At 43.6% G+C, this 19,344-nt stretch overlaps 3 protein-coding genes across 3 annotated transcripts; all 3 read left to right on the top strand.

The window, feature by feature from the left end:
* The first annotated feature begins 395 nt into the window (after window positions 1-395).
* LOC124481228 (opsin-5-like) lies at window positions 396-8,836 on the top strand. The gene is made up of 6 exons (XM_047041130.1): window positions 396-747; window positions 6,424-6,511; window positions 6,607-6,769; window positions 6,859-6,986; window positions 7,077-7,411; window positions 7,562-8,836. The coding sequence occupies exons 2-6, from the start codon at window positions 6,424-6,426 to the stop codon at window positions 8,048-8,050; spliced, it is 1,203 nt and encodes a 400-aa protein (XP_046897086.1). The 5' UTR covers window positions 396-747; the 3' UTR covers window positions 8,051-8,836.
* A 5,006-nt stretch (window positions 8,837-13,842) lies between these two features.
* On the top strand, window positions 13,843-14,752 carry LOC124481262 (double-strand-break repair protein rad21 homolog). Its single transcript, XM_047041182.1, has 3 exons — window positions 13,843-14,003; window positions 14,120-14,194; window positions 14,526-14,752. The coding sequence occupies exons 1-3, from the start codon at window positions 13,944-13,946 to the stop codon at window positions 14,712-14,714; spliced, it is 324 nt and encodes a 107-aa protein (XP_046897138.1). The 5' UTR covers window positions 13,843-13,943; the 3' UTR covers window positions 14,715-14,752.
* Window positions 14,753-16,831: 2,079 nt separating this feature from the next.
* On the top strand, window positions 16,832-19,147 carry LOC124481208 (syntaphilin). The gene is made up of 4 exons (XM_047041088.1): window positions 16,832-16,875; window positions 17,049-17,180; window positions 17,510-17,659; window positions 17,768-19,147. Exons 1-4 carry the CDS (start codon window positions 16,832-16,834, stop codon window positions 19,002-19,004), a joined length of 1,563 nt encoding a protein of 520 aa, XP_046897044.1. The 3' UTR covers window positions 19,005-19,147.
* Window positions 19,148-19,344: the final 197 nt, after the last annotated feature.

Genomic DNA, 19,344 nt, shown 5'->3' with positions numbered 1-19,344 from the left:
CCTGCTTAGAGAAATAAGGAGACCTCTGGAGATTAGGAGTGGTAACAGGGAAAAGATGGAATGGACAAAATATGGAACAGGGACAGAGAAAGAGATTGTGTGAGAGAGAGAAAGAGAGAGAGAGCAAGAATGAGAAGGAGAATAGAGAAAGGGTAGAGGAAAGATGGAAACAAGTTGTAGATATTGTAGATACTGTAAAGAGCATGCAAGACAGACAGCAGGAGCGAGAGGCAGGGAGAGAAAAAATTGTGTGCGAGAAACAGAAAGACAGAGAAAAAAAAGAGAGAAAGAGAGTGTGCTGGAGAAAGAGAGTAGGGGGTAGGGTGGTACTTTATGTCATCAGTGACACTCAGAGCTTTCCAGTGATGTGCCGTTTCCTCCTCTTCCTCTCAGTAGTTGGACTGGTATCCCTCTGGGCTGAGCCTCCTGCTCCCGCACCCTAGGACCACTGCTGCTCCACAATCAGGACTTCATGTGACCGTGTGTGTGCCAGTGTGTGAACGTGTGTTTGTCCGACTCTGTGGCTGCTCGTCTGCTTGGATGTGTGTGAGTGTGCATGTCAGAGAGGAGAGAGGCTGCAGCTGGACTCACAGTGTGGGTCTGTGAACCTGGTCGGGTCTTCCTCTTTTCTCTCCGTGGCTGTCCGAGCTGGTCTCTCCCGTGGTGTGGCAAGGGGCAGAGGCTCTGTCCTGCTCTCCACCTGGCCTCCATGAGTTTATCTGAGGACACACATCTCCTCCCAGGAAGGTAAGCATGGCGCGGGCTCATTCTGTCTGCTGTCGGCTCAGCTCAGCACTGAGGGATTAGAGGATAACAAAGCTGTTACTGGGGATCACAGGCACAGGCTGATCTTGGCTCTTCCAAGTCCTGCTGTTATTTGTGTTGGCTGGTGGTGGTGTTAAAAAACAACAAATATTTGATGTTTGATGTTTTTATATTTTGACACCAAAAATATTTGAATTTTTTTTAGGATAAAGTTGACACATGTTGTAGATTTTTTTTGTCATGCTAGCTTTCTCGAGTCCCGTATGCTTGCCTACGTCTGTCTCTGGATATTTCTAAGATGTGAAGAAATGTTTACTGCTTGAATTGAGTGTGATCTAAAAATGTATAATTTGGATCTCCAAATTCAAAGGCTTTTCCTTTCCTTTGAAGAGAGAGAGATACAGACAGACAGACAACCTGACAGACAGACAGACAGAAATGCGTTTTAATAGCCTGGATACAAAACTCTGTTTGACCCCTTGAAAGTCGTAACCTTCAAAAACTCCACATGCAGATGTACAGACTCCATTGCACAAGTGAGAGTGTGGAAACTGAAATGTCGCTGTCATATTCATCCACCTATTAGTCCGTTTAGAGAGGGAAAGGTTGGCAAATGATCATATCAATAATAATGTAGTCTCTTTCATTTTGTTTGTATTACAGTTAATAACTGGTTGTTTATGTAACATGGTGGTGTAGATAGTGGGAGGAGGGAAACACATAGGAAACAGACAGCGTGATGATGACATAGCTTGGCCAGCAGAAACATTTAGTTGCATCCTTTACAGCTCATCTGTTTCTGAGAGTCTTGGGACATGGCCTGGAGGTAGGCCAACACCCCTAAAAATCCCCTAAAAGCATGGGTGCAAAATCCACCATGACATGGGCCAAAGGTGATTTAGAGAGAAGTAAGTGAGGTCATGATCTAGATTTGAATCACTGTCTATAATGACTGGTGATGGTTTCACTGAACTAGGGTTAAGTAAGACTACCGAGCAATCAATCTATGTAGATTAGTGAGTCAACTCAGATCCAGTTGCTGTCATGGACATTGGTCTGTCACACTGTCATGCCAGCATGGGTCACACACACATTTGCTTACTGCATAGCAGTATTTTAATCACATGCCTCCTGTGCTGTATATTCTCACTCATTCCTCAGTGTAAATACCATTGTTAGGTAGCAAAGCTGGCTGAAGCAGTGGATGGGAGAGTTGCATTGCGTGGCTAAATCAGGATTACCACGAGTTCAAATCCCAGTGTGGGCAAGAGAAGGAGGAATAGTGTACTGACGAAGCAACACAAGGACACCTGTGATAAATGCAGTTTCAGAAACTCACACCATCTGCCTGTGCATAAACAGTATGTCTAATTGCAAAAACATCTGCAGGCTTTTTCCCATTTACATCAGCTCTGACTGGCTTGATCAGGTTACCTCCTGAAGTTTCACATTCCGTTGCCCGTGATGGTAATATTCTCACTAAACTCTTAAAGTCGATACAATTAAGGACTCCATGTCTTATTAATTTCGATCGATAACTGTCAGAGCATAGTGCTCCAGATGAATCCCAAACCTGCATTGGTGGATTGATCTCTTGACCATTTTTACAAATGCCTTAAAAGATTTAGTCTACATATAACCACCTATATGATGCACACCAATTTCCAGTTAAATAAAGACATTTGCACCCCATTGAACGGCCTCTGAATCAAGGCAGCAAATATACTGATGGATGTTTCTTTGTGGCACACCAGAGTCCACCTCTTTTCACTTTTTAATTAGTGCTCCACTGGGTATGGGTGCTCTGGTCCATACAGCCAACATCAATACATGCCATCATTCTGCAGTGTGCCTCTTGCAGCATGTGCAACTTAACTAGTTTGAGACATGCTCGTAGGACATTGTGTGAAATTGCCCCGTTGTGAAGTAAGTTCTGGAATGAAGAGCCAGCTACAAAGAGAACACACACAAAGAACACACACAGAGAACACACAGAGAACACACACAGAGAATGCACACGGAAAACACACACAGAGAATGCACACGGAAAACACACGGCTCACCTCACTCCGTGACCTTGTGGAGCCTCGGCAGGCCTGCAGGGGACATGACACACTCATCTAACCACATGTGACACGTGTTACAATGCAAGTCAACAGGGTTTGCATTATATTACATAAGGTACCATCCAATCAGAATAGCATGCAGCCTGATGCACAGCATGCTCTCTGGTGTGGAACAAAAAAGCATTTAGAAACACACTTTATGGGTGCATTTCTTGCACCCATAATGCGTCATTCATTTATTCATTCATTCATTCCCACTATGACAGTGAACAGTTGTGAACAGACGCATCCTGCTTCGAGAAGACAGAATAATGAGACAGAAACGAACCCAGTGAAAAGGTTTTTGAAAAGGATTTGTGTCTGCACAAACCCGTCCAGTTCACATCCCTGTCTGTCCAGACTCAGTCCCAGTCCAGAACCCAGTCCAGATACTTATATGTTAGGGACATCCAAACAAAGGGTTTGTATTGGTATTAAGGATCTTGTCTTGTGGTTGTTTTTGACGGATGTTTGCGCAAAATACTTGTGTGGAGTAGACTTCAAGTATCATGTTTGTTGCTGTTAGTTGTTATCTGGCTGGATCACTATGTTAAAGCCATTAGGTTTGTTTGTCTAACTGGCTCTTGTCATCTTGGCAAAGATAATTAGCTAGCCAGTTTTGACCTCTTGGTCCAAGACCTCTTGGTCCTGGAAGAACTTCAAAGAGTCAGTGCAAACACAGAGTTTTTGTGAAACATTAACACCAATGACACAATTTGGTGTTACTGATATTCATTTAATGTTATTAATACTCTTCAGACATTTTTTACCATTTCAATTACCAATACTTTTTTTTTACCTTGGACCACCAAATTCTAATCAGTTTAACCTTGAATCCAAGTGGACATTAATGCCAAATCTAAATAAATTATTTTCATTCAATTTTTATATATTGTGTTCCACGAGAATGGAACAGAAGGATGTGTGGACAACCTCATAAAACAGAATGCCTCTGGCTCAGCTGTTGCTGGCATAGGCATCACAACACTCACTTGCTTAATCAAGCAGTGCCTCTCCCAGGCAAAGACACTCCATATACGGCCAACATGGTGCAAACAACTCGGATTGGGATTATTTGTCTCACCATGAGACAGAAGCAGTGGAGGGGCAGTTCCAATTCCAGTGGTCAGTCTGACTAAAAGTAGTAGAGGAGCAGAAAGGTCTGCCTGGAGACAAGAACAAGATTGAGAAGAACTATCTACTACACTGATCAGAGCCTCTACATTTCTATCGCTGGAAAATAAACAACTTCTGTGTTTTGCTTGTGACAAATAAGAGAACAATTTAGAAAGGATAGTGGAGGGTTTAGAACGTTAAATAGATATGACAGAATGAATGTGTGTCATTCAAATATTAATTGATTGCAGACACAGTTTGCTTTAGTATGTACAATCTGAGGGTATGGGTCTTGCATTGAACAAAGTCATTTGACTAAGCACAGTTGAAGAGTACAGCTGTCCAACAGATCGCAAAAACGTTAGCAATGTCACAGCTCAGTCGCTTTATAACACACAATCAGCCACAGCGGACCAGCTCCTCTGGGCCATCCATCTCTTTAAGGTGTTCACACACACACACAAACACACACAAACACACATAGACACAGCTGACAGGTTGCTCTAGGGTCTGTTGTGAGAATCATCCTCAGAATTCAGTGGGCATGCGTATTTCACAGAAATGAACTCTGGAAAAGAACAGAGAATGTTTGGCACTGATGACTCATGGTCATCTGTAATGAAGCCTTTTGATTCATGTTCAACAAGATCAATTAGACACCCTTAGCTTTTAGGTTCTTTATGAGAAATACTGTGGACTTTGCAGTAATCAAAAATAAATTCTGAAATGGGATTGTGAGGTGGAGCTTCAGCAGTGAATGAAAGAGCTGTATGAAGACTTTCTCATTAGTGGTCTGTGAGCACCAATGAACCATGTGTCTTCAATGAACAAGGGAAACATCCTCAGCTTTATGCAACTTCTGAAAGCAAAATAGGTTGAGAAGAAAGAGAGAAATATCATTAGCTCATACTGTAGCAAGCTTGTTTTGTGTTCCCATGTCACTTTGAGTTTGTATTAATGTGTGTGTGTGTGGTTTGGAAATACTGGGTAGAGTTTGGATGCTGATTCAAGGATTATTCTAGGGTCATCCTGTTATTGAATGATGATTGATTTTTTATTTTAAACATTTCATGTTGATTCTCTGTCTCTGCTCTGTTTATGTTAAATTAAGTGAGTATAAAATGTTGTTCATGTAGTAAGAATGCAAACTTGAAACTATGTACTACTGTCGGTCTACAGTATTCTTTTACTTTTACATGTATACTGCACTTGACATAAACTGCAGACATAGCCTGAAGAAAGAAAAACTTGGTCTCTACTAAAACCCATTCATGGTGATGATAAACCTTCAGTCAGGCAGATCAGTTAATGTAAGGTTGCCACAATGGAGAAAATGTAGGACCATAAAGACCATGTTGGTTCAGTATTAATCTCAGCACTTCTCCCAACCCTTCATGTCAGGACTTGTGATAACAGAGGTATTGCTTCCTCTACATTACATACACCATGACATACAATGTCATACATCACATTTTCAGGTTTAAAATGGTTTTGTCTGGCACCTGTCATACTGTGCTCATGGTGAAGAGTAGAACCATCTAGCTCCTCAAATCCATTCCAGTTTAAATTATGTACTAAACCGTGAGTCTATATGTATCCATGTATATATTTTGTATATTTGCTTGTGTGTACAAGCAAGCATGCACAGCAGTCATTTGATGCATCAGACAGAGAAGAAAAAGTAGGATCTGCTCAGTGAAGCAAATTTGAATTCAAATGATCTCAATCTCCCTTGCCCTCAACACTGCCTTTCTCTATCTGTCACTATCAATCTGCTCTGCAGGACCGTTTGGCTCTTTAAAAATAATCAGACTTTTGCAGAATTATATTTGGTCTGCAACAACATAAGCTGCAGGCACTAGGAGGCACAGAATCTTCTGGCTCTCCCATTTGATTTCTCTTGGACACAATGTTTCATCTTTCGCTCGCAGATGAAAGCATTAAGCAGGAGTTCAATGTGGTGAAAACCACATTGCATCATTTTCACAAGTTTCTACATTCTCAACACAAGGCCTTGCAGATGAAGCTGAAGTGAAGTACACACATTTATACTCTCTTTTTATGTGTGCAAGTTCATAAATGGTGCTAGTAATATTCCTAAGGAGGTTCTAATGATAAGATCTTTCCTGGCTTTGTCTCTGCTGCAGCAGTGAATACAATGATCTGAACTAAACACACTGACTGCAGCTTGTCATACCAGTTACAATCCTGGTCATTCCCTGCTCCTGCTAATCACCGACAGATGAAGTGCATACGGAACCTTTTCTTTTACTTGACTACTTTCTCCCCTCAATATGTCTTGACTTTGTCCTAGCAGGACTCTGAGTAAACTACTGTGACAAGACTTTCAATTATCTACAGTACTGTACAGATGACAAACAGGCCTCAGTAAACTACTGTACAGCTCAAACAATAACCTTTGCCTGCTCTTCCTCAGATGGGAAATGCTTCAGACTCAACCCTATTTGTCTCAACTATCTCTAAGGAGTATGATATCCTCATGGGTACATTATATATCCTGTTCTGTAAGTCCACAGTCTCATTTTACTCACATTTATACCAATGTCTCTGTTTGTGTCCTTTTCTTTAATCTATCCTATTTTCCCACCTTATCGTACAGGTGTTATGTCACTCCTGGGGAATGGTGTCCTGCTACTTGTTGCATACCAGAAGCGGTCGACCTTGAAGCCGGCTGAGTTCTTCATCATTAACCTGGCCATCAGCGACCTTGGGATGACCATGTCTTTGTTCCCTCTTGCCATTTCTTCAGCTTTTGCTCATAGGTGTGTTGTATTTCGCTCCCGTCACACTCGCACAGGATGATTCCTATTCCCCAATGATAACCAGCACATTCTCTCTTCCCTTTTTGAAGGTGGCTGTATGATGAGGTTACCTGCCAGATCTATGCTATGTGTGGGGTTCTGTTCGGTCTGTGCAGCCTGACCAACCTCACAGCCCTCTCATCTGTTTGCTGCCTCAAAGTCAGCTTCCCCAACTACGGTGAGTTAACATAGGGGTACACGCATCTACTAATGTCTACGAATCAGCGATGGATAGAACCTCATCATTTCCATTCTCCCTTGTGACCAGGTAACAAATTCTCCTCGTCTCACGCCTGCCTCCTGGTGGCTGGAGTGTGGTGCTACGCCTCTGTGTTTGCTCTTGGCCCCTTGGCACATTGGGGACGCTATGGGGCGGAGCCTTACGGCACAGCCTGCTGCATCAACTGGCATGCTCCCAACAACGAACCGACGGCCATGTCTTACATCGTCTGCCTCTTCCTGTTCTGCTATGCTCTGCCATGCACCATCATCTTCCTCTCCTACACCTTCATCCTGCTGACAGTACGTGGCTCCCGACAGGCCGTCCAGCAGCACGTCTCGCCCCAGGCCAAGACCACCAACGCTCACGCCCTCATTGTGAAGGTAAGCCCTGGATTAGCAGACACTCAGGCTCTTTTGCATGTGAAAGATTCACTGCTTCTTACAGTATGTGAGTGCATGCAGGACATGCCCTGAAGTGTCCTTCTTTGTTTCTCTCTCCTCTCGCCTTCTTGTGAGTGTGTCTCTCAACAGCTATCGGTGGCAGTGTGTATTGGCTTCCTGGGCGCATGGAGTCCTTACGCTGTGGTGGCCATGTGGGCAGCCTTTGGGGATGCCACTGCCGTACCTCCGGTTGCCTTTGCCGCGGCAGCCATCTTTGCCAAGTCCTCCACCATCTACAACCCTATTGTGTACCTACTTTGCAAACCTAACTTCCGTAAGTGTCTGTACCGAGACACATCCACATTCCGTCAAAGGATCTGCAGGGGCAGTCCTCGTCTTGAGCAAGCCGATCCTTTTGGATCCACCTCCCAACGCAACAACAAGGACATGAGCATTTCTACACGCTTATCCAATGGACAGCCAGAGTGCCACGGGGTGTGTCTGCACTGTGCTGAGGAAGGAACGCCACGGGGTCACTCGGCCACGCCCCAGAAGACTGCATGCATGATGACAGGCTCCGCCTTCACTGCGGTGACTGTGGGTGAGCTCTCGGCCAAACTGCAGTCTGAATTTCTATAGGGCATAATCCTCTCTGAGGAAGACAAGGAGAGACAGACCGATGTGGAGAAAAAAGTTGACATGGGAGAGACAGTGTAAACAACAAATCGTTGAATTGTATATGACTGGTGAGTCTGTGTCAACAACAGAGAGGAGTGCTACAATGACAAACCCTTGACAGCTCTTGTTGCTTGAGCAGCTTTTGCCAGGGCTGCAAACACCAGAAACAGCATCCTTCCTGGACTCTCCTGTGCCAACCCATCTGAAACATTGGTTGCTTGCTGTCCGGGGTGCAGTTGGTGGCTGTTATCAGTACCATGTTTGTCATTGCCTCTGTTTCAAAATGCAGGACATCAATTAAATGCAGTAGCAGGTATTATAAGAAGATAAGAAGAATAAAATGGAAAAAATAAGAAGATAATTCCTAGAATTTTTTATTGCCTTCAATATCACCATGAACAAGGCATGTTTCAAGCAAGCTAGAGTTGCTGTTCACAAAAAAAAACAATGTAACACAAGACAACATAAGACGATTAAGTATCTAACATCAGAGTAAAATACTATAAATCAATTCCAAGTTTTTTACATGAGAAATGTACTGTGAAAAAAAGGGCAATTAATTGTCTTAGACAATCAAAAGGCTGGAAAACAGACCCAAAGGGAATATAAATAACATATCATAAAATAATGATCAACTTGTCTGGTGATCCCATGCCTGTGTGGCAACAGGCCTTAGCTGACGTTTCCCTATCATACTGAACTGTGAAGTAGCTGTAGTGTTCCCTTGGACTTTTGTATTGTTGTATTGTCGACCTTGATTTGAGAATCAAATCAGAGAGCATATCATGCCCTCAATTAAAATCTTAATTAAAAACATTTAACAATTTGCATGATGCGTTGGTGTGGTTTACAGTTGTAATTGTTATTGATTACAACTTTGGGAGGTTGGAGAACTGTAAATAACTTAAGTCCTCTGTAAGTTATTAGTGTATCAAGGGAACCCTATCTCATTGGCCACAATAGAGTTCAGTGAACACATGGACACATGTTAACTGCTTTGCCCTCCCAAAAATGTAATCTAATAATCATAAAGTCAAGACAATGAGGTGTCTAAGGAAATCAGGAAAAGACTAAGAATCTTGCTCAAGAAAGAAATACTTCTTATTTTTGGCAAAGGAGCAATGGGTCTGGGCAGTTTTGCCTGCCTGTAATTCTAGACAGGTAAGTGTGTATGAGCAAACAATACTGAGTCATGTTGGCATCCAAGTTACTGCTGAAGGAGTGCCAACATTGTTAGAATATGTTTATGATCATTAATGTATCTCTCTTTAAACTTAATTGTCTAAAGTCTGATGACGGTGAGACCGTCATGAGACCGTTGTCTAAAGTCTAATGACGGTGAGAGAGAGAGAGAGTTATATACAGTACAGGTTGAATATGTAATTAAGTGCAGAGTGAGCATTTTCCTCTGAGGTCATTCTATCTTAGCACCCCCACAGTGTGTAAACTGTCTGTTCTACAATACCCCTACAGCTTTGTGTCTTCTTAAGGCGTGTGACTAAACCCTTCTGACAAAATCCAACCTGACAGGGTAAAATAATGAGCACTTCATAGAAATAGCAGTTACATAAGAACAAGTTCAATACACACGCTGAACTCAAGTCCTCCCCCCCAAAAAATCAACAAATGTTCTGACAATCATTCCAGACAAGGACAGTGTAGCCTACTAGTTTGTCCTATCTGGGTAAGCAGACAATCTAACATGTTATCTGTGAACAGCAACACTTTTTATAGCATTCATTTTGTTGAGGAAACTCTTACATAAAATTCACGTGCACAGCAAGTATTATATGCTTTCTCCAAATAACATCTTGCTTTATCTTTACCAAATATCGTCACCCTCACTTTTCACTGCTCATTATTCAGCAATTTCTTCAGTAACCCTCTATTTTGTTCTTGTTATCATGCTAAAACCCTCTGGTATTCATATAGAATTGTGGGGGTTTGAACACTTTACAAAGACTTGCCACACCAGCTGTTCCAAAGCTTCCCCATTGCTCCAGGCATCAGCTACTTCAAGAGGCAAATTTATCTTGGCGTGTTGATTTCTCAGCCTGCTGTCCATGCCTCAGTAGACACTAGGGAGGCAGTGGGAGAGTGTATGCTGCTGTGAGACTGTGCTTATCTCTCTAACACTTTCTCTCCATATCTGTGTGGTCACACAAATTAGAAATTTAATTTCTCCTTGGATATATGTAACTGGGAGTTGTATAATAGAATGGCAGATTTAGCTCCCCTGCTCACGTTGGGTTGACCCGTTCTCCTTCTGATAATTAGGGAGATGATGTGTTAGGCTACTTGGATTAGCTGTCCTTGTGAATCCTTCAACTTTCATACATTCATTTTTCTGGAACTTTAATTCGTTGGTCCAGACAGGCAGGCATTTAACTTTCATGCGTAAACTTTTGAGTGTACTTTGAGCAGTACACTTTTCTGCTCAAACAAAATTGATAAACACTCCCAAATTACATTTGTGTGTCCTTGTGATGCTAAGCCAGATGCTCGTATGTTTTTGTCATTGTTCAAACTCTACTCTTACTGTGGAGGCCGACAGTAGTCCCTAGCCTACTACACTTGTATTCAAGTTTCTTCACCCTGAACACGGAATACTTCCGAACCGTCCACCTCGGACGTCTCCATTCTTCTCATTCATTGTTGTTTCGCCACAACTGTGTCAATCACCCTCCACCCGGTTGTGAATGTTCGGTGTTCCGCAACGTTTCAGTTGAAAAAAGATAAATCCTTCGAAGTTGCTCAAGCGAGTAATGCGATATTTTGGAGGAAAGTATTATGGCTGCTCGTGACCTGTCTGCTCTCGTGCATGCTCAAATGCGCGGTATAGCTTACCCGCTTTATTGTTCAAACTAAACACGACGTATTTTGATAACGTGTGAGTAGCATAAAGTGAAATAGACCTAGTTAAAGATATTATACAGTTTGTTTGATTTCTAGTTAAATGAAAACTGCATAGATAAGTTGACTCACTTGCAACTGGAGCTTGCAAGTAGGCTTGTTGGATGTGCTATTGAGGCCTAAAGTATAGTGCTAGCTAGTATTGTGAGCTTTATGGTTCGTAGCTGGTCTTGTTGGGTGTTTTTTGTTGGTTATAGTGAAAAGACGGTGGCTAACTTCTAGCTACTGTATTTCGTTTGTATCGTTACTGGGACTTTTGACACCGTTTTGACACCGTTTTTATTGTTGGACGAAGGAAACAAACCAAGGGTCTCACCATGACAGCGTTTTACACTCAACTCTTCACTTCCAAACGTGGATCTATGGCTAAAATATGGTTAGCTGCTCACTGGGAACGGAAAATCACCAAAGCTCATGTGTTTGAATGCAATTTGGAGAGTACTATCAAAGACATCATCTGCCCGCAGGTAAATTGGCAAGTGGCATGCTAACAATTGCCCGTATAGACACTACATATGTTATTTCAAGTCCTGTCATAAATGTCACCAATGCTGTTAGTAAGGACTGCATGTCTAATGACCAAAGCCCAATCGATGTTAAGTAAATACTATAGCCAAAGGTCAATATAACAGGTCAAAGTTTGTTTGTTTATGTTGTAGATCAATATTGGCTTGCGGACCTCTGGTCACCTACTCTTGGGTGTAGTGCGGATTTATTCCAGAAAAGCCAAATACCTCCTAGCAGACTGCAGTGATGCAGTGGTCCAAATCAAAGTTTCATTCCGGCCAGGTTGGTCATTACTACTTAGTGCTTATTACAAGGGCAAAGTTTCATTTATGTCAATAATTGGAAGTAGTATATAGAGCTGTCTGAACTCTTTTGCTATTCCAAAAGGCCAGACTGACTTGCCGGTTGAGGGACTTGAGGCCACCCTCAAAGCTATTACATTGATGGAAAATTTCCCTGACTTTGAGTCACAGCTACCAGACCTAAAGTATGTTTGTCCTAGTCTCCCTCATCTCACTAACTCAATTCATAAAGTTTACTGATCTCAGATTATTGTTTTTCAATTTAGTTTTTGTTATGTGATGTGTATGTCGAATAGGCAGCCTATGTCATTATTTCTGCTGACTTTTCTATAATTCGTTTTTACCATAGCACCATAGACGATGTGGACCACTTCTCACTGAATCAATCTCGAACCGAGGAAATCACTCTCAAAGAGGATTATGGAAATGATTTTCACACATTCAAGGACATTGCTGAGGGTCAGGACTGTACTCAATGACTACGCCTGTGTCTCGAAGCTCATGATATAAAAATAATTACATTCCCTACAGTTACCTTCAGCAATGTTTTTTTCTTCTTCCACATTTACTCTGTATGTATCAATGTAGGAGATGAGAGCCAGTCCTACCATGGGGGTATAATGGACATGAGCTTCCAAAGTCTGACCCACCATGGAGATGGTTTTGGTGATGAGAACAAAGGATTTGACATCCTTGGTACTGTCTTATCAGATGGTGTTTTTACAAAAGATTAAATTGATGTGTTCTTTGATTCTTTCTCTCGTATAAAATTCTCAATCCTTGTAAAATCTCTTTATTTCTTCTCAGATTTCATGTCCAACTCCAGTGAGCATACTCTGTTGACGGGCATCCTCCCATATGAACCTCAAAATGAGAGACCAGAGACTCCACCGATAGCTGTAAACCACAAGGGTATTGCTATGTGACAGATTCATGTTTTCCAAATGTCAATACAAAATATGTACTTATGCAGTATTTAATATCATAGAAAGTGAGCATCAATCTGAATATGAACCAGCAATGTTGGATTTTGATGCTTGGAAGTCAGCCCAGAATGAGGATTACATCAAAAAAATACATCTTACTTACATCTTACATCGTACTATCTGTTGTTCAGATGTAAACAGCACAAAGGCTATGGAGGAAAACCCCCCTATATTAGATGAGACCCCTCTGCTAGTCAACGAGGCGTCAGCCTTTGATCTGGAACCCGTGGATGTCACACGTAGGTCTAGATCTTTCTCTTCATACAGTTTGTTTGATCCAAAATACGAAGCAAACCCCTCAATGTGGTTCTTGGCTGTGTTCAGCCTCGTCTGAGAAGAAGAGGGGGAAAAGGAAAAGGAGACTTTTGGTGGATGGCACCAAGGAGCTGTCCAACAACGCCATCAGGGAGCAGCTCACAGACTGGCCTGACTTGGAGGTTGCCATGGACATTGCCCCTCCCACCCGCCAGCTCATGCAGTGGAAAGAGAGTGGAGGAGTGGACACACTCTTCAGTCACCTGTGTGGTGTTATCATACATCCACAGCTGCTGCAGGTACTGATAAGGATAAACCCAGTCCGTAATCAACTTTCTCTGAGTAGATTAGGATCTGGATGCAACCCTTGTCTCTGCAGCTGTACACCAAGAATGTGTTCAGAGGGAAAGCACATACAGCTGCTGGTGAAGTTGATCAAGAAGTGATGCGAGAGGACAGACATTTGGGTGAGAACCGCTTCCGAAGAACACAGAAATGTGTCAACACAAGAGGCTTGATATTGTAGGACTTGGAATCAAACAGGATATTAACTATTCGTGACACTGAACACTTCCAGTGCCTGTTCTTTACAGATCAAAGCGAGATAGGTGATGTGCCTTCTGTGAACGTCAGTGTTCTCCAAGAGTCTGTTGGTCCTGAGGCAGTGAGGCACAACATTGAGCTGACTCCTCTTCATCACATGACTGACAACTCCTCTGACCACTGCGGGGACACTGCAAATGTAAAGGGCATGTACTGTTCACACATACACGGAACATGACCCCTATCGTTCCTCCCATCCCTTTATTTCCTATTCCCTCATGCTGTCTGTTTTCTTAGAACGGGAGTAGGTTGGAGGTTTCTCACCCTGATCTTCCATCTGAGGACTCCATGCTTGTTCATCATTCTGGATTCCAGGGGGCGACTCAGTCCTCTGTGATAAGGACTCAGGTGCCTCATATGCTCTGAGTACTCTCCCACACAAACCTTTGAAAAGCCCACATCATCATTACTGTCAGTATAGGTTTGCTGTACCCTCTGTGATGTGTTGTCATCTGTAACCCCAGTCTATGCTGGACAGTCAGGACTTTGAGGAGAGGAGGATGACCAGTCGAGCGCAAAACCTACTAAATGCTCTTAAAGTAAGAAACAACCGCATATACAATATACCCAACTTGCAATCATTTTTGGACATAAGGATACAAGAGCATAATTAACATAACTTTAAGTACATTTATTTGAATTGTGCACATATGAAGTTACATACACACGTGCACACCTTCATAAGCACATATTTTATGATCTCCTCTCTCAAGGTACCCTACCATAGAGCCTCCTCCGTATTCCATTACAATCAAACGCAGTCACAGAGGAAAGGGATTGAAATCTTAAAGGGCCAGAGCAGGATTAGGGGGTGAGAGTGAAAAGAAACTAAATAGCAGTGCACACATGTTTTGGTGTGTTGTGTCACAGAGGCAGAACAGCAGCAGCAACGCCATGTTCAGCTTGCTGACGCTGTGTGAGGGGAGCAACCGCTCCCAGGCCGCCGCAACCTTCTTCTGCCTCCTGGTGCTGAAGAAACAGCAGGCCCTCAGCCTGCACCAGAACGGGCCTTACACCGACGTCACTGTGACACCTGGACCCCGCTTCCACCTGTCATAGAGTAGGAGCTGTCTTGATAATACGACATGCAGATATAGGACGACTCATTGCTGGTGTGTCTTACCAGCAGTTTGACTTTGAAAGCCTTGTGATGAATTCTGCACCATCATCTGTAGTGGACATTTAGATAAACAACGCTGATGGAAAGATATACATATACTTTTTACAAAGGTGGGATTGTGATTGTAGGTCACTCTTTCAGGCATTTTTGAAATGGTTAAATCGCCTTTACTATTCACAAAGGTATTAGCTTCCTTGTATTTCTTCCCACATGCACTGTTTGAATGGTTGACGTTGGGCTAATGAAATGTTTAGTTCTGCATTTTAGTTCTGCAGTTTCATACAATTAATAACGGAGTCATTTGTTTGTCTTGTTCATTGTCAACTTTGAATGGCAGCCCTTTTTAATAGTGTTTAATCCATATACATTTAATCACTAAATGTATACATATGGTCAGATATTTATACCTATTGAGATATTTACTAAATTATATAATTCTAACCCTATATTATATAACCCTAACCCCATGTTATACAGCCTCAATTTTAGGCCAAATATGTTATTAAAGTTCAGATTTAATGTCGGTATGTTTTCATTTGATTACACCAACCACTAAACCTGTACTTATCGTAGACACCATTTTGATGATAGTGAGAGTAAGTGACGCATTTGCCCAATAAATGTTTTTGAAAATAACCGTAAACCATCAAAAGCGTCATTGTCTAGTAGGCCACTGTTTCTTTAAGACGATGCGGTATACGCAATTGACTAAGTTTAGGAATGGGCTCTCATCAGCAGCACCTTATGATCAGCATCAGCATCCATTTACATGCTACTGGTGACGTTTTTGCACCCATCCACAGGTCCAGCAAGGACACATTGCACACCACGATGTAGGACTGTTCATTGATCTGGCGAAAATGGTAAATTCTCAGACTCGTGCTTTTGTCAGGAATCTTTCGTTCCGGGTATGCCTGCATCCAGGATTAAATCAGGCGATACCCCTACAGAATCGTAAGTAGGGCATAGCTAGGACGAAATTAGTTTGGCCAGCTATTCCTGTCCAGAAGATTTCACAGGATTTTTGTATTCATCATGTAAATACTTGTAAGAACAAGTGTGAAAGTATACAGGCAGTGCAATATAGATGTAACCTTTGTCACAGAGCAACCTGGAGTATTTAGCGATTTTACAATTAATCCAGTTATTACGCAGAATTGTTGAACTGCTATGGTGATGGTATGCCGCTTTAAGCACTGGCGCTAAATCGGTGTCATTGTTTTGTTCGCACTAATATCATATTCATTCTTGGACTCATTTTCTTATCCAAATAGCAACATCTTTGCTTATTGCACGGGATTGTTGCTTCAGCTAGGCCTTGTTAATAAGCCACCTTGTTCACCTGTCCACCAAGTATACTGCTGATGCTCACTCACGTTACGTAAACCATTGCGCGTTTCAACCACTTGTTGCGGGGGTCCACGCGCAGGCTTGGTCGGTATGTGTCTCACAGAGTAGACAATTCCACTGCCATGCTCCGCATGATTAACATGATTAGAATTAGAATGATTAAATGTTATGTTTGATTTTGTAAGTTTGTCACTTTCAATTAGTACTTTGGTTTAAACTCAGTGCCTGTAAGGCTTAAGCTTTCCTCAGTTCCTACGTCAATGAATGTTTCTGGCCATGGTTATCAGAGATGGCAGGCAGTGCTCACTGCAGTGATGTGGCGATGAACTCACTGTGTTTCCTTGTGTCCTGCTCTGTTTTGTAAATAAAGCCATTATTGTTGAAGAGGTCCTGAAAGCCAGACTGCTAGCCCTCCCATCAATGATTGCCAAACAGGCTGGCCACAACAGTGCACTATACATTCACAAGAACAAACCTGTTTTATTGTCTTTGGTCTATGTGTTAGTGTTCCATCACAAACTTAGAGGTGGTTCAAATACACTGCCTAAGAGTTAATCAGAGTTTCCCCAAAACAAGTATGTGAAAATACAGGGCTGATACGCAGTGGTATAAAAACACTTATTTTTGCAATATGCTTGATTTCTGTAGCTCTAAGGCATCCATCTAGCCAGTAGCCACGGCAGCAGATGTAGAGGTTGGCCACACCATGTCTCTCACTCCTAGTCGAAAGCCCTCTGCTGGTCAGCGCAGGTACTGCTGTTTCCCTGTCCTCTGCCAACAAAAGTGATGTTAGGAATGATTGTATTATATATTACATTTTATTTAAGGGTTTACAAATTGTTGTTTTGTTGAGAATGTTTCATTCTTCAATGTTAATAATAGTCTTGTTTCAATGTTTTAGTAACATTACATTTCGTATCTAGGCGGTCGGTGGGCACCAGTGGAGGAAGTGGGCGCCACTCCCACAGTGATGCCTCCAATACCAATACCTACCCCTTGTCTGGCAGGGGTAGTGAAGGCAGCCCTGCAGCCCGGACATACCCTGGCACACCCAGGTAGGATGCAAGCAATCTGACTTATACCAGTGGGATCAAAATAACTTGGGTCAGCCCCCACCGCAAGGAGACTTCTTGCACTCTTAAAAAAATAAAAAAGGTTTCAAATTCAACATCTGTTTCTGACCATTTTTGCTGAGAAATGCAGTCTTGCAATTCATAATTTATCATGAAATATGGAAGATACAGAGCATGCGCAAAATCACTGTCAGCAACTCGATACAGGAATAAGACGAATACAGGATTCGACCTTCAACAAACGACGAGTTCATTCGGTGCCTATGATAATCCAATGCATGCCACCGCTTTGCACCACCATGTAATTGCAGGCGCCAGGCAAAACAGACCACATGCAGTGACAACCATGGGATTCGGCCGCCCACTCCGGAGCAGTACCTCACACCCCTACAGCAGAAGGAGGTCTGTATTCGACACCTGCGTGCTAGACTGAGAGAGAACGTGGACAGGCTCCAGCACAGGTGAGTCAGTGGTTATGTGTCTCTAAGGCTGTACTACCCATGTGGTATCTGACAGACAAATACACGTTGGTCTTCAGATGGTAATAATCCACACTCCAACCCCACCAGGGACTGTGAGATTGGTGAACTAAGGACCCAGCTGTGCAGAATGCAGGAGGACTGGATCGAGGAGGAGTGTCACCGTGTGGAGGCCCAGCTGGCCCTGAAAGATGCCCGCAGGGAGATCCAGCACCTCCAGGAGGTTGTCGAGTCTGTTAGAACTAACCTCACCACCCGAGAACAAGACCCCCATGACCATAAGCCATACCTAAGGCCACAGGGACCCTGGTCTGGGAAGTCCAGATCCTGTGGCTGCTCTCCAGCCAGCACACTGAGCCGCAGCACCACGTACACCCGGCTCAGTAGTGAAGGGCTAGCTCTGCAGCTAGACCGTGACGGAAACGCCCCGGACTTCTGTGGAGCGCCACGTGCTGATGGGCGAACCCACCTGCTGTTGGAGGCTAACCTGCTGTCAGAGCAGGCCACACCAGGCCATGCTCGGGGGCCCCCCACTGCTAGCGTACCACGCTCCTCCACATACGAGAGGCTGTGTAGTGGGGGGGCTGTACTGCCCGTCTCCCACTCCTGCCAGTCTCTCAGTAGCAGCTGCAGGTGCACTGGGCACACGTACCTCCCACACCACCACCTGTTCTTGCATCTGCCCCAGGAGGAGGCTCCACCAGCACCCGTAGCTCCAGCTGCTGTCCCTGTTCCTGTTCCTGTGGTAGAGAGCAAGCCAGAGGTCAGATCCCAAGCCTGTAGCCCCACCATCACTTGGCTTTCTGAGGAAGGAGGGGGCGAGGAGCTGAGTATCATCTCTCTAGCAACAGCCAATGTCACCCCCTCTGAGACACAGCCATTCCCTCCCTCCTTGTCTTCCTCGCCCCCTCCCCAGCTGGCCTACAACATAGAGCCACTGCCTCCAGACAGACCTGTGGAGATCACAGTGTTGCCGACCATGGCCCAGACCTGCCAGCCCTCTCCTGGGGTCCAGCAGGCAGCAACCGTTGTGGAGGTGGAGGCGGAGGCTGAAGCAGAAAGTGAAAATAATGTGGAAGGAGAAGAAGGTCCTCCGCAGCGGAGCCACTGGAGCAGATACTTCCTGGTGGATTTGTTCGCTCTGGCCATGCCAGTGGTACCAACAGTGGCCTGGCTGTGCCATGGGGCACCACGAGAGGTTCTGCCTGTGTACCACATTGGCTCTCTGTTAAGGGGCTGCTGTGCTGTAGCACTCCACTCCTTACGCCGAAGGGGCGCTGGCAGAGGTCGTGGGCCTACCACCATGAATGGTGCAACCTCTATCTGAGTACCGCTTCACCTTAGATCTCTTTTAGTTGCCATGCAACCCCACCTCCAAGAACCACAGCCACAACTAGTATTACTTTTGTCTTTCCTCTTGTCTTAACCACATAGTATGGCATGAGGATGACATGATAGGATTGTTCTGTTTAAACTGTTTAAAGACTGCAAGATTTATTTACTATGTGTTGTATCTTCCCAGTCATGCCTTGCTATTGAAGAAGAAATCAAATGCAATTTCTAGTGCAATTTCAATGCTCTGCATTCTAAACTTCTTCCCAAACTGAACATCTCATTGCACATAACCCTGGTGATACTCCCCCTCCTCCACAAACCATTGAACTGAA

Source organism: Hypomesus transpacificus, chromosome 18 (genome assembly GCF_021917145.1).
Source record: "Hypomesus transpacificus isolate Combined female chromosome 18, fHypTra1, whole genome shotgun sequence".
Lineage (NCBI taxonomy): Eukaryota > Metazoa > Chordata > Actinopteri > Osmeriformes > Osmeridae > Hypomesus > Hypomesus transpacificus.
Note: the sequence above shows the minus strand (reverse complement) of the source record. Positions and strands in the feature narration are given on the sequence as shown.

What these genes read in the sequence shown, in the direction of transcription:
- LOC124481228 (XM_047041130.1), top strand. Translation starts at nt 6,424, where the DNA reads ATGGGAAATGCTTCAGACTCAACCCTATTTGTCTCAACTATCTCTAAG. An exon ending in TACATTATATATCCTGTTCT is followed by an intron (nt 6,512 to 6,606) that starts GTAAGTCCACAG and finishes CTTATCGTACAG; the next exon opens with GTGTTATGTCACTCCTGGGG. An exon ending in TCTTCAGCTTTTGCTCATAG is followed by an intron (nt 6,770 to 6,858) that starts GTGTGTTGTATT and finishes CCCTTTTTGAAG; the next exon opens with GTGGCTGTATGATGAGGTTA.
- LOC124481208 (XM_047041088.1), top strand. Translation starts at nt 16,832, where the DNA reads ATGTCTCTCACTCCTAGTCGAAAGCCCTCTGCTGGTCAGCGCAG. An exon ending in ACATACCCTGGCACACCCAG is followed by an intron (nt 17,181 to 17,509) that starts GTAGGATGCAAG and finishes ATGTAATTGCAG; the next exon opens with GCGCCAGGCAAAACAGACCA. An exon ending in GTGGACAGGCTCCAGCACAG is followed by an intron (nt 17,660 to 17,767) that starts GTGAGTCAGTGG and finishes CAACCCCACCAG; the next exon opens with GGACTGTGAGATTGGTGAAC.
- LOC124481262 (XM_047041182.1), top strand. Translation starts at nt 13,944, where the DNA reads ATGCTTGTTCATCATTCTGGATTCCAGGGGGCGACTCAGTCCTCTGTG. An exon ending in CCTCTGTGATAAGGACTCAG is followed by an intron (nt 14,004 to 14,119) that starts GTGCCTCATATG and finishes CTGTAACCCCAG; the next exon opens with TCTATGCTGGACAGTCAGGA. An exon ending in ACCTACTAAATGCTCTTAAA is followed by an intron (nt 14,195 to 14,525) that starts GTAAGAAACAAC and finishes GTTGTGTCACAG; the next exon opens with AGGCAGAACAGCAGCAGCAA.